This window comes from Pecten maximus, chromosome 3 (genome assembly GCF_902652985.1).
Source record: "Pecten maximus chromosome 3, xPecMax1.1, whole genome shotgun sequence".
NCBI classification, from domain to species: domain Eukaryota; kingdom Metazoa; phylum Mollusca; class Bivalvia; order Pectinida; family Pectinidae; genus Pecten; species Pecten maximus.
The window spans coordinates 29,574,467-29,589,700 of NC_047017.1; the positions used below are offsets into that span (position 1 = coordinate 29,574,467).

At 35.0% G+C, this 15,234-nt stretch overlaps 1 protein-coding gene across 12 annotated transcripts in view; it reads left to right on the forward strand.

Annotated features, from left to right (window-relative positions):
- The window catches only part of LOC117323851, a 32,574-nt gene that overhangs the window by 14,873 nt on the left and 2,467 nt on the right, over positions 1–15,234 (forward strand). For 2 of the 12 annotated variants that reach the window (XM_033879349.1, XM_033879347.1), the window contains exons 2-7: positions 4,386–4,554; positions 6,945–6,956; positions 8,228–8,248; positions 11,718–11,887; positions 12,628–12,719; positions 13,157–13,351. In XM_033879349.1, the coding sequence (XP_033735240.1) occupies positions 4,386–4,554; positions 6,945–6,956; positions 8,228–8,248; positions 11,718–11,887; positions 12,628–12,719; positions 13,157–13,351 (659 nt within the window). Of the gene's footprint in view, positions 1–1,754; positions 1,943–4,385; positions 4,555–6,944; positions 6,957–8,227; positions 8,249–11,717; positions 11,888–12,627; positions 12,720–13,156; positions 13,352–13,787; positions 13,833–14,215; positions 14,233–15,234 lie in introns of those variants that run through there. The other 10 variants (XM_033879351.1, XM_033879348.1, XM_033879342.1 and 7 more) reach the window with 9 other exon arrangements.

Sequence of the window (15,234 nt, forward strand, 5' to 3'; positions counted from 1 at the left end):
GACGACACCCATCATACAAATCCAGGTCACGACGACACCCATCATACAAATCTAGGGCAATTCCATCTTCACGTCACGTCCTCAAAATAAGACCAAGGGTGGTGACAATGGAACCACATGTATACCAACGAGCATCGAACAAGTGTGATATCACGTCGCACAATGGAATAGTTGATGATGGCAACTATAAAAACATTCTCGTAGTCTTCATCTAGTGATTCTTCAAAGGTACAGCGAATTGTCGTGTTGTCGGGTGTAGGGAGGAGTTTTAATATCAAGTTCTATTATACTCTGAACTCGCTCTTTGATCATTCTTGAATAAGCGAACTTTGTTTGAATATAACATGAAATGTCTATCAAACGCCATGATAGAACGGTTTGGGCTGATCGGTACAGAGGTCAAGTTTTACTTACATAGAAACAAATGAATTATTTCACTGTTGAAAGGAGGAAACCTATTTAAACCGAAGGACACTGTAGTATTTACACTAATGTACATCATAATATTTAACACGTTTCTTTTGTAACCAGATTTGGATTACCTACCGAATTCCTGTGCATGTGGCACACCTAACCACGCAGTCACAGACAAAAGCAGGGTTTTCACCTGCTTTGTACATTGTGTATGACCGAATATCATTCTTTTATTAACTCTACGCAGGCAGTGATAATATTTATACAAACTCTTTGTTGGGATCGTAGTGGTGCACACTTCGACTAGTAGTGAGACTGAATACTAGAGGAAATCTAAACATTTAAGTTCCGTCTGTTTACATCGTCCATAGCTGTGTTGTTGAGAATTTTCAAAATTATATTATTGATGCTCTCTTTCCATTGATTACCTCATATATGTTGATGGCATGTTTCAGGTATTACAGATGTTTGTTTGTCTCCTATTGGTTGTCTCTCTGTTGTTGTCCTGCCGATGAGGGTTACATTGTGTACCGTGTACCTTTGGTGTTTCTAATGAGAGTTACTTTGGGTACCGTGTACCTTTGGTGTTTCTACTGAGTTACCTTGGGTACCGTGTACCTTTGGTGTTTCTACTGAGTTACCTTGGGTACCGTGTACCTTTGGTGTTTCTACTGAGAGTTATCTGGGATACCGTGTACCTTTGGTGTTTCTAATTGGTAACCTTGGGTACCGTGTACCATTGGTTCATCCTTAACGAGATTTATACTGTTAGTGTAATAAGTAATAAATTATTATTTGAATTAATTTTATATTAAACTATTGAAAAACAATAGTAAGAACATGATTGATATTTAAACATCAGCTTTTATCTTGCTTCGCGTAACCTATGGTATAAACGTGTCATTGCGTTTTAAGTACCTGCTAATGTCTTTATAGCAACTCTTAGGTTAGACAAAATCTTACAGAGAAGTATTTATGGTCATTTAACAGTACCATTCCCAGGCAACAGAGTAACACGCCCAAATCTAACACCTTACCTTTCTGACACAGCAAGAGGAACAATGACATTCGTAGGTGATGCTTAAACCTTTGACTGGGATGTTATAACGTAATTCTATCGATTAAGGTGATAGCAATCTCTCGACCCACCCGCCATGTAACTGAGTCCCCTCATAAATAAATAAACAGGCGCGTGATGATTAGCGTTAACACCTTTGTTTTCGGTAAGTTTATTGTTTGGTAACAGACTGTCAGATATATGGGAGGGTTGGATTCTAGGCAGCAGCTCATCCATAGAGCAACACTCGAATGTAGCCTATCGCGTTACCCGTGACAGTCGCCGGAGCGTGGCCTAATGTTACCTAGTATTTAACATGCAGCATTCTGGTAAAGACAAGGACTCTGATAGTGACGTACACCACACAGGACAACCGTGTCACGTAACATTCAATATCTCTAGGATGTCTTACAATCAGCATCACCCCAGGAATACTAGTAATCCTATCATGTATTTTGTTCCTAGTCCAAGGTAGGTCCTACGGCCGGTAGAGGAATATTACATAGTAATAATGTAGACAGTTAGATAAAGTATTGGTGATGTATATTGTATCATTATAGTTATACATTGTTATCATGTAGACGGTTAGGTAAGGTGTTGGTGATGTTATATATTATAGTTATACATTGTTATCATTATGACGGTTAGGTAAGGTGTTGGTGATGTTATATATTATAGTTATACATTGTTATCATTATGACGGTTAGGTAAGGTGTTGGTGATGTTATATATTATAGTTATACATTGTTATCATGTTGACGGTTAGGTAAGGTGTTGTTGATGTTATATATTATAGTTATACATTGTTATCATTATGACGGTTAGGTAAGGTGTTGGTGATGTTATATATTATAGTTATACATTGTTATCATGTTGACGGTTAGGTAAGGTGTTGGTGATGTTATATATTATAGTTATACATTGTTATCATGTTGACGGTTAGGTAAGGTGTTGGTGATGTTATATATTATAGTTATACATTGTTATCATGTTGACGGTTAGGTAAGGTGTTGGTGATGTTATATATTATAGTTATACATTGTTATCATGTTGACGGTTAGGTAAGGTGTTGGTTATATTGTATCATTATAGTTATACATTGTTATCATGTTGGCGGTTAGGTAAGGTGTTGGTGATGTTATATATTATAGTTATACATTGTTATCATGTTGACGGTTAGGTAAGGTGTTGGTGATGTTATATATTATAGTTATACATTGTTATCATGTTGACGGTTAGGTAAGGTGTTGGTGATGCTATATATTATAGTTATACATTGTTATCATGTAGACGGTTAGGTAAGGTGTTGGTTATATTGTATCATTATAGTTATACATTGTTATCATGTAGACGGTTAGGTAAGGTGTTGGTGATGTTATATATTATAGTTATACATTGTTATCATGTTGACGGTTAGGTAAGGTGTTGGTGATGTTATATATTATAGTTATACATTGTTATCATGTTGACGGTTAGGTAAGGTGTTGGTTATATTGTATCATTATAGTTATACATTGTTATCATGTTGACGGTTAGGTAAGGTGTTGGTGATGCTATATATTATAGTTATACATTGTTATCATGTAGACGGTTAGGTAAGGTGTTGGTTATATTGTATCATTATAGTTATACATTGTTATCATGTTGACGGTTAGGTAAAGTGTTGGTTATATTGTATCATTATCGTTATACCTTGTTATCATGTTGACGGTTAGGTAAGGTGTTGGTGATGTTATATATTATAGTTATACATTGTTATCATGTTGACGGTTAGGTAAGGTGTTGGTTATATTGTATCATTAAAGTTATACATTGTTATCATGTTGACGGTTAGGTAAGGTGTTGGTGATGCTATATATTATAGTTATACATTGTTATCATGTAGACGGTTAGGTAAGGTGTTGGTTATATTGTATCATTATAGTTATACATTGTTATCATGTTGGCGGTTAGGTAAGGTGTTGGTTATATTGTATCATTATAGTTATACATTGTTATCATGTTGACGGTTAGGTAAGGTGTTGGTGATGTTATATATTATAGTTATACATTGTTATCATGTTGACGGTTAGGTAAGGTGTTGGTGATGTTATATATTATAGTTATACATTGTTATCATTATGACGGTTAGGTAAGGAGTTGGTTATGTTATATATTATAGTTATACATTGTTATCATTATGACGGTTAGGTAAGGTGTTGGTGATGTTATATATTATAGTTATACATTGTTATCATGTTGACGGTTAGGTAAGGTGTTGGTGATGTTATATATTATAGTTATACATTGTTATCATTATGACGGTTAGGTAAGGTGTTGGTGATGTTATATATTATAGTTATACATTGTTATCATGTTGACGGTTAGGTAAGATGTTGGTTATATTGTATCATTATAGTTATACATTGTTATCATTATGACGGTTAGGTAAGGAGTTGGTTATGTTATATATTATAGTTATACATTGTTATCATTATGACGGTTAGGTAAGGAGTTGGTTATGTTATATATTATAGTTATACATTGTTATCATTATGACGGTTAGGTAAGGAGTTGGTGATGCTATATATTGTATCATGTGCATTTATTGGGACTTAAATATAGCTATTGTTAGAAGTCTGTTTTTTTTCTGTTGAAAACTTGAAAACTGTTTCGTAGTTTCTCGGTCACAAGAATATTCATACACACATATATGTTTCTGCTAGGTATTAAGAGTGTTCTTAAAGACACAATTGCAAACATAAGTATTCTAGGGGTTGTATAAACTAATGGTTTCTCTATAACTATTTACAACATGACAGTACAACGCAAAATGATAGAATCAAAACCCTAAATAGGACACAATTATGAAAGAGAGATAGTGAAGATTCCAAAAATCCATTGCTGTTATCACTTGTTGCGATTTTGTTTTCAGATATCCATCTGATGTGTACGAGGCGAGGGATGGCGTCATGACACCAGGCATGGACCGATATGGTGCGAGGACCCCCAACAGGGGCCGGGAGTCACCTCTGAGGCGAGCCAACTCGCAGATGTATAGGCCAATGTCAAGGTCGACCTCCCGACAAGAGTTCGGAACACAGGTATTGATCATTTGTATATCTTTGATTGAAAATTGTTCAGCTGATTTTGGCGTAAATCAACAGTGATGATAAAAAGTTTATTCCCGAATGATTTAATACCAGTCTTAATTACCCTAATGTTAAAAGATAAAGAATTCGAGTGTTTTAATTTATAACACAAAAACAAAGAATCGCTTAAATTAGAATCTGGAAGAGCAGTTAGTTGAATTATTTAGGTACTATCGTGCCATGCTCTCGTCCTGAACGTGAGGAAACAAGGGGATCAGTTGTGAACATTGACTACAGTTGTTTATGGAACTTTTAAATCAGTGTTTGGGGCTGTGACATTGGCGTCATGTTTTGATAATTTCTGATCCTGTAAATAGTCATTATAACTCTTTATACTTCAGTATGTACTCTAACTGGGTAACACGAGGGCGTGGTTCCTGTAAAGTGTAGGCGTAGAATTATCCTAAAAGTTGGTATATAAGGTCAAATATTCTATCATCTTTTGCTGACAAAAATCTTAACTTATTGTTTATGGTATTTATCCTGTATGATAAATATTGTAAAACTCTTTGTGTGTCTATGGTGTCTGTCTAGATGACGAAATTTACAACAATACTAAGGCACCTAAATAACTATGTCATGTTCAATTTTGATCAAACAAAGTCAATGATCTTTTAAACGCAGACCAACCCTTATTTGTGACTGATATACTATCACTATAATAACCGGGTTTGTAGACGAATTATCTGTGTTCGTTAGATCCCTTTGATAAATGGGCATGTAGAAATGATATCTGTACATATAAGACCCCTATGGTAACTTGGGCAATAGATTTAAACTCTGTATTAGATCCCTATATTAACTTGGGCGGTAAAGACGAAATCTGTTTTGTAGGGACCCTATATTAACTTGGGCGGTAAAGACGAAATCTGTTTTGTAGGGACCCTATATTAACTTGGGCGGTAGAGCTGAGATCTGTTTTGTAGGGACCCTATATTAACTTGGGCGGTAGAGCTGAGATCTGTTTTGTAGGGACCCTATATTAACTTGGACGGTAGAGCTGAGATCTGTTTTGTAAGGACCCTATATTAACTTGGGCGGTAGAGCTGAGATCTGTTTTGTAAGGACCCTATATTAACTTGGGCGGTAGAGCTGAGATCTGTTTTGTAGGGACCCTATATTAACTTGGGCGGTAGAGCTGAGATCTGTTTTGTAGGGACCCTATATTAACTTGGGCGGTAGAGCTGAGATATGTTTTGTAGGGACCCTATATTAACTTGGGCGGTAGAGCTGAGATCTGTTTTGTAGGGACTCTATATTAACTTGGGCGGTAGAGCTGAGATCTGTTTTGTAAGGACCCTATATTAACTTGGGCGGTAGAGCTGAGATCTGTTTTGTAAGGACCCTATATTAACTTGGGCGGTAGAGCTGAGATCTGTTTTGTAGGGACCCTATATTAACTTGGGCGGTAGAGCTGAGATCTGTTTTGTAGGGACCCTATATTAACTTGGGCGGTAGAGCTGAGATCTGTTTTGTAGGGACCCTATATTAACTTGGGCGGTAGAGCTGAGATATGTTTTTGTAAGACCCCTTTATCAACCGAAATTTGTTTTAAATCCCAATGGTAACTTGGGCTGTAGAGCCGAAATCTGTGTTTGTAAGACCCTATGGTCACTTGGGCAGTAGAACCGAAATCTGTGTTTGTAAGACCCTATGGTCACTTGGACTGTAGAGCCGATATTTGTGTTTGTAAGACCGCTATGGTAACTTGGGCAGTAGGGTCGAAATCTGTATTTGTAAGACCCCTATGGTACCTTGGGCTATAGAGCCAATATCTGGTTTTGCAAGTCCTCTATGGTACCGTGGAGCAGTATAGCCGACATTTGTGTTTGTAAGACCCCTATGGTAATTTGGGAAGTAGAGCCAATACCGGTGTTTGTAAGACCCTCTGTTATACCTGGGGCAATAGATCCGATATCTATCTATAGTATACCCCAATTATAACCGGGCAGTAGATCCGATAACTGGGGCAGGAGAATCAAACAAATGGCATATGGGGCGTTTTGGGAATAAAATTGATCCTAATTAGATCCATAAATAATGAAGAGGGAGGAACTGGAGGTGTCTCCATAGCAGCGATGTTTGAACGTACCACAGGAATCAATGCTATGTACTTAATGTAGAAATGACACACGGACTTATTATATATTTGAAAGAAACCTACTTAAATATTAATACATGTGTAGTGTATCCAAGGTAGTATATATTACATTAACGGATATTTGGTTCCAATAACAATCGTCCTGTCTTATTGTTGTAGAAATAAAAACATACTTCATTCTGATTTTCAACCATTGTCACAATTGTTTTCATTTTATTTCTATTGTCGGAATACATTAAAGGCACTCAGAAAGGTATTACCTTATTTCATTTGTTTACATTTATATATTATGTCGCTTTCTTTATTATCTGATACTAACATGTCGAACTAAGCCTTGGTGATTGGTTTATAGTTTGTTCGCGTAAGTTTCTCTAAAGTTTATGACTTGGTAGCTTACCACACGAGTTAAACTGTAGAATATTTGTTATGTTATGTTAGTTATATCACCAACTTCTCACACAATCAAACATATGTGTAAGCATTATTTAATATATCCGAAATATCATCTGAGGCTGCTTTGTCCTAGCATTGTCTGGTATGGTAAACAGTGTACAGTTCTGGTTGTGGATATTCAAAGGGTGTAAGTACTTACAGTTGTATACGTATAGTGGCTATAATCATCCTAACGTGTCTGATAAGACAACATAATATAATTTCAACATGCACGAACGATACTGTCATCAAAGTTGTGAGGGTGACACCACATCGAGTAGAAAACAAAACCAACAGTATCAGGGTACTCTTTAAATTAAAGAAGAATTAGAAATAATAGGAGCAAGGAGTCGGAAGTAAGGTACTGGGGAGGACAACATTTTATTAAGTGGTTTTCATGCCATTTGGGTGTCTAGTCGGTTCGGTTCATATGGACTTAACAATCAATTTCTGTTCAATACTCACGCTATTTTATGTTTACATTGCATATTCAAAATTCAATGTGTTGATATGGCATAAATAGGTCAATATATACATGTATGTGTTATGTCGCTTTAAACTTCGATATATGTATCAATTATTGGACGATTACATTTATAATTTTAAAAATGTACATTAGTTAATTAATGGACGGTTAGATGAATATCAATTTATGAATAGTTAAATGTGTATTAATTCATGGACACTTAAATGTGTATAACCTCATGGAAAGTTAAATGTGTATTAGTCAATTAATTGACGGTTAATTTTTTTAACCATATGACAGTAAAATGTGTAGAAATTGATGGACGGTTAAATGTTTATAAACCAATTAATGGGGAATTAAATGTGTGTTCATTTATGGACAGTTATATGTATATTATAAATGGACGGTTTAGTGTTTATTAATTGATAAATGGACGATTAAATGTGTATTCATTTAAGTACGATTGAATGTGTATTGATTAAGCACGGTTAAATATATACTAACGTATAGTGATCACGTGCATTGCATGTGATGATTACTTATATTACTTGAGATTATAAATTGGCTGTAGTCTTCATAGAAAAAGTGTGACTAATAGTGAGCTATTTTTCTATACATGAAATCAGCATTTGGATTATTTGAAACAGGTAATTATACACCACAGAGTACTTTAGTATCAGTCGCCCTGCACATTTTGCTTTAACTGTTAATTTGTTGTATATAATCTTCTATACAACGTTTCTAATTGCTTTCCCTAGGCATGACAACTTCGTTACTTACATTTAATGTCTATTTATCGTTTTGTCATTTTGGTATTGTGTAATACATTTCATTTTACTTGTTCTTTATCTAATTTATTTCTGTCAACATCATTCATCTGCTTTGTTTACTACATGATCATGTCGATATTACATGTGTTTTTCCATGACAACTGTCAGTTTGTATTTGAACTTATATTCAAATCGCCTTCACAATTCAAATTAAATTTTAAGACCATGTCGATTTACTTAATACTGGTAATATCCTGTTCCATTGATAATGGTTTCTACAGTTTAAAGTATTAATCTGTGATAACCTAGTGCGCTACTAATCTTTGTGTATAGAATGACGTTTTGGAGACAATGGAATATTAAACCACTGGTGCTGTTTTAATTGTATTTTCATAATATCATCACTAGTACCGATGGTTTAATCTCTGTGATCACAGTAATAATGGTTTAATCCCTGATATCCCAGTATTGATGTTTTAATCCCTGATATCCTTATACTGAGGGGTTAATATATGATATCCTAGTACTAAGGGGTTAATCCCTGATATCCTAGTACTGACGGGTTAATCCCTGATATCCTAATACTGATGGGTAAATCCCAGATATCCCAGTACTGACGGGTTAATCCCTGATATCCTAATACTGATGGGTAAATCCCAGATATCCCAGTACTGACGGGTTAATCCCTGATATCCTAATACTGATGGGTAAATCCCTGATATCCCAGTATTGAAGTTTTAATCCCTGATATCCCAGTACTGATGTTTTAATCCCTGACATCCCAGTATTGATGTTTTAATCACAGATATCCCAGTATTGATGTTTTAATCCCTGACATCCCAGTATTGATGTTTTAATCACAGACATCCCAGTATTGATGTTTTAATCACAGACATCCCAGTATTGATGTTTTAATCACAGATATCCCAGTACTGATGTTTTCATCCCTGATATCCCAGTACTGATGGGTTAATCCCTGACATCCCAGTATTGATGTTTTAATCACAGACATCCCAGTATTGATGTTTTAATCACAGATATCCCAGTACTGATGTTTTCATCCCTGATATCCCAGTACTGATGGGTTAATCCCTGACATCCCAGTATTGATGTTTTAATCACAGATATCCCAGTATTGATGTTTTAATCCCTGACATCCCAGTATTGATGTTTTAATCACAGACATCCCAGTATTGATGTTTTAATCACAGACATCCCAGTATTGATGTTTTAATCACAGATATCCCAGTACTGATGTTTTCATCCCTGATATCCCAGTACTGATGGGTTAATCCCTGATATCCCAGTACTGATGTTTTAATCCATGATATCCCAGTACTGATGTTTTAATGCCTGATATCCTAGTACTGATATTTCAACCCCTAATATCCCAATTCTTGTGTTAAAATCCCCGATATCCCAATATTCTGATGCTTTGAATAGCCAGGCATTATATAACCTCTTTGTAACACGTTGGTTGGTATCTAGGCACGGTATGGTCTGTTGATGGGAGGTCTCCGGAGTAGACGTCGGGTAAATAGCTAGAGAAATATTAAGCAGGCTACTGTTTAATTCACCACGATTATAGGCTTTGAATGTTTTGGCTAGATGTTGTATGTTTAGGCAATGATGTTATGTCTACCAATTACATGACTTTGTTTAATGTATTTACACACCCTACCACCACTTGGTGACTGATGCCAGGCGCCTGTAGAAAGTTTTCATATCAGTTTAATCACGAGGTGCATTGAATCAATATAACGCAGATTCCAATAAAGTGTCACCATAACTATCGTACTATGACGACACTCATACAAAATCGATTGTTTTCTAATTTGCATACATTTCAAGAGTCCTATGTTTGGCAATATGCCAGTGCAACCTTAGCTGATCAAATCGATATTTCAACCAAATAATTAATGGTTTGCGCAAATTGTGGGATTGACCTTTTACAATGCGGTATAGAAAGAATTATAGACCCCTCGAGGTGGCTAGGTTCGTCAGTAGCTAAGCACACATGTTGCAGTATGCGTCCCATTTGAATTACCATGCATTAATGATATATTATCTTTATATAATATTCATTCACAACATATTCCAGCTTTATTTCCACTTAAGGGCATTGGCCATATTTACATGTAAATATATGTTAGTTGTAACGATTTAGGATATTGGTGACACCATTGGTGATTTAGAATATCTAGTGTGAAGTAATTAATGTTAGTTGTAAGAATTTAAGGTCATTAGCAATATTTACATGTAAATATATGTTACTTGTAAAGATTTAAGGTCATTGGCCATATTCACATTTAAATAAATATTAGAAGTAAAGATTTAGGACATTGGTGACACCATTGGTGATTCAGAATATCTAGTATGTAGTAATTAATGGTACAGTTTTACCTGGAACGTTTCGTTGTACGGAATTCCAGCATGTACTACATTTATTCTCTGGTACAAAACGATTTGAGACATTTATATAGCACGTGTGAAAGGTTCGGATGTGACATGATTTCACGTGTATTGAACTCGTGTTAACCGATGTTGTTATTTTCATGTAACGTAAGTTCGCTCCATTTTGTCCACTAAGTAACATTGATATATTATTGCATCAAAATCAAAAACTAGAAACAGATCAGATATCCGGGTACTATGTTGGTTTGATGTTTGAAATTTAATCGTATCAGTTGCTCTTATCTAACATAGGAATGCCTTGTCATTGTTGTAGAGGTGCTGGAAATTAACCAACAGTTGTTTCAGTAGTACCTGTATTAATTGTTGTATCGAGTGGTATTTGCTTTGACGTCCTTTCTTGCAGTTTAAAAATAAGCTACTTGTAGTTTTTGTGTAAAATTTGCTGTTTTGTGTCGCCTAAAACATCACATTGATAAACAAAGCGTAGTTTTATATTCATTGTTTGTACTGAATGACACCTTCGGTGCGATTTGAACCTTTGAATAATTACATGCATAGGTGTGCAGTTTCATTTTTGTGATACATTCTGAAGTACTTGTCGATGATTTAATGCGCACTTTTGTATATACTTTTGCTATCTGTGAAAGTTTAATTGATGCTTTTTTAGAGAACCTTTGAGCCATACTTTGCTGGGAAACATTAAACGTTGATATCAGGGTTGATATTAATAATAAATGTCTATTTTCGAATTAAGGTAGAAACCACCTGAAAATAACCTGTATATATCCGTAACTACTAATGATCACGTTAAGAAAGGATTTATCACACAATTCTGATATGACACACAGTCAGTAGATCGACACAAATTATGAATATAAAATGAATATTACCGTGTTCGTACATGTGCTAATTAATGTTTTGTTCTCTCTAGACCGACCCCTCAAATAGAGCATACGCTTCGTATACCCCCGGACCGTGCCCTCGACCCCCTCCAATAGAGAGGGGGGCAACGTTTGCAGGCTTTGGGGCAGAAGATATGGATCCCTTTACCAAACAGTATTACAACAGGTTATGGAAATCCCGTGTCCCTTCTACACAAATGTTAGTATAGACTATGGAAATAACTATAAAACTATAAAATGTCATGGAAATATATACACTATAAAAGACCATGGAATCGTACGGACTATAAAAGGCCATGGAAACATATACTCTAAAATACAATATCAATATATAGACAATGAAATGTCATGGCTATATATAAACTATAAAAGGTCATGACAATATATAGACTATAAAAGGGCATGGCAATATATAGACTATAAAAGGGCATGACAATATATAGACTATAAAAGGGCGTGACAATATATAGACAATGAAATGCCATGGCTATATGTAAACTATAAACGGCCATGGCAATATCATCAACCTTCTACACCAGTGTATAATCACGATATTCTAATGGCACAGGGTCTGTATATGGTTCAACTCATCATTTTACGTAAAATTGTTTTTGTTATTGAGCAGTAACTTTTTATATTATTTCATTATAATGTATCGAATTGATATCAAGTATCTATCATCACAACCTGATCAGAATTTCATGTTACTTTCGATTGGTATCATGAGTACAAGCATTACTGTGTTATAACGTTTTAATAGGATATTTACGAACCTTTTAAAAGACATCCGACGGAAAAGGAGAAAATTCGAATAAGTGTAATGTATAATTCTCTGCCGCACATTGGAAAATAATGAAAATCTGTGACCATAATACTGCCCTGAGGGAAATGAATTATGCTGAAAAAATGATACATATTTTTCTTGTTTGTGACCAACAGAAACTTAAATAGAATGGGTAGAGCAGGCGGCCGCTGGAGACACATAGATACATGTGTAGCGAACACTGGCAGTAACCTAGCTTTTATAGAAGGTAAGTTTACTTTACTTTTGTATATCGAGGAGGAAGATAATTATGTTGTCAACTATAAGTGTATCGGTATAAATTAAGAAAAAGAAAACAATATCTAGGCTATCCAGACATAGAAAGAAAACAATATCTAGGCTATCCAGACATAGAAAGAAAACAATATCTAGGCTATCCAGACATAGAAAGAAAACAATATCTAGGCTATCCAGACATAGAAAGAAAACAATATCTAGGCTATCCAGACATAGAAAGAAAACAATATCTAGGCTATCCAGACATAGAAAGAAAACAATATCTAGGCTATCCAGACATAGTAAGAAAGTGAATCTCCAAGCTAGTCAGACAGGGTAAGTAAATGACCAAAAGATTATACACATCACTTATGTTTGTATTAATTTTCAATTCCTTGGAATACTTTACGACTTTTCGCCTCTGTTCAGGGACCGTCAAGCAGGTGGATAATGTGTTAACACAGCCGATACAGGAAAGCCCGTCGATGTTACCACGGTACTGTCAGCCCATGACGTTAGGTCGAGCTCCATCACCAGGTCGAAAATATTCCAAGGATACCATGTTTAATAAAAAAGCCAAGAATGGATTCAAATATTGGTACCAAGAACAAAAGCCAATAGACCGTAAGTATTAGACAGAAACTTCACTTCTTTTCTGAAAGACACCAGACTTTTTTTCTAATGCACATATGCATTCGTTTTGTTTTCTTCACAAAACTTTATTAAGTATATTCTTTTACCTAAAGTTTCATATAGAGAACAATTATAATAAATATTGTTTGCAACTGTACTCTGTCTAGAAAAACATTTTTCATGATTTAGGCTATACAAATATTAGGTAGAAACGGCAGGAATCTTAAATGCAAGTTACAACAACAGGTTCACTATATGATGGTAAAGACAGGAAAACAAATGTAAGCCTTTAGGAAATAAATTAATGACATATTGTGACTTTTGATAGTTATATTACATCATAACATGGAACTCCCTATAGATGTGTAAAAATACATTTTGTCCCCTTTCTTCATATTGTGTATTTATATATGATTATTATTGGCAGTAAACTATTTTCCTGGCATAGTAAAGGCGTGATGAAAAAGTGAAGGTAAAAAGGAAGCGAGAATTTTTTTTATAAATATTTTATAAGCTTAATACTCACAATATGTATTTATCATATGTACTCTCCCCTATTCTCTGTCTCTCTCTCTCTGGATAACAATATCATCCGTCAGATATAATGATGACAGGAATCTTCAACTGATGCAAAGACATATATTGGTGTGATGGGTCTTCTGCTTCTGCTTTGAGACTATTCGTTTACAGTAGCGAATATAACATATACTACAATATTTCTGGTCATCTCTGAATATTTTTCTGTTAGCCCCGCCAAAAACATAAACAATTTCTGGTCAGCCGTGTATAATTTTCTTTTTAGCCCTGCCTTGAAAATGTAATTTCTGCTCATCTGTGAATGTTTGTCTTTTACAGCCTCGTCTAGAACCTAGGTATACCTACCATTTCTACCCTATCCGCACATACAGTCTTCTTTTTGTGCATCATTTACTAATTTGACGATACGTAAATAAGGTATTCATATGAAGTTTTAATATTGCTTTAGGGTTATTGAAAAAAAAATTAAACAAATAAATTAGAGATAATTTTTTAAAACCTATTATTAGGTTAATTAAGTCCAAATCTGCGCGAAAAAAAACTTCTTCAATAGCCATCTACAAATGCAACTAAATTCTGAAAACAACATGAGCATAATCTGTAACCGTCCAGGTATGCATAATTACTTTCCAAAAATTAGCATCATCTTCATATTTCACAAAATATTCCCAGTTAAGACCCATGAAAGATCCGTTATAACGTTTATGACAGGTAGCACAGCCTTTCAGTAGGTAATTCACATAAAGCATGGTCACCTCAACTTTGGATAAGATACGACCACTCTGGAATAGTTTGTGTAATACGAGAAAAGATGGCAGTGCAATAATGCTTAATGATTATATCATGAATGTCGCAAACATTCAAGAAGAATAAACTGGCATCGACATATAATACGTCTAGGTCTCAATACTGATATATCTGTAGCATACGTTTCTGCACGTGAAATGAGTTTTAGATTGACGTTTTTACAAGTCATATGAGTCCTAATTCAAACACACGCTATAGAATATTCGTGCTGATATTTAAGCTTTAGTCATAATTACATCACTTCCATATTATAAGTGGTTAGAGATCACAATGACGTTGTTCCCATCCGTTTTAAAAGGCATACCTCACAAAGGCGACGTCGTTCTCATCCGTTTTAAAAGGCTTACGTCACAAAAGCGACGTCGTTCTCATCCGTTTTAGAAGAATTTCAAGATGTCGTCATTTTCATCTGCCATAAGCCTAGTTCTCAATATTCATTTTGGTCATTATAACGATATTGATATACATATATTACAGGAGATCTAGGTCACGATCACGATGAAACATTGTGGGACAGTTTAGTCAACGCC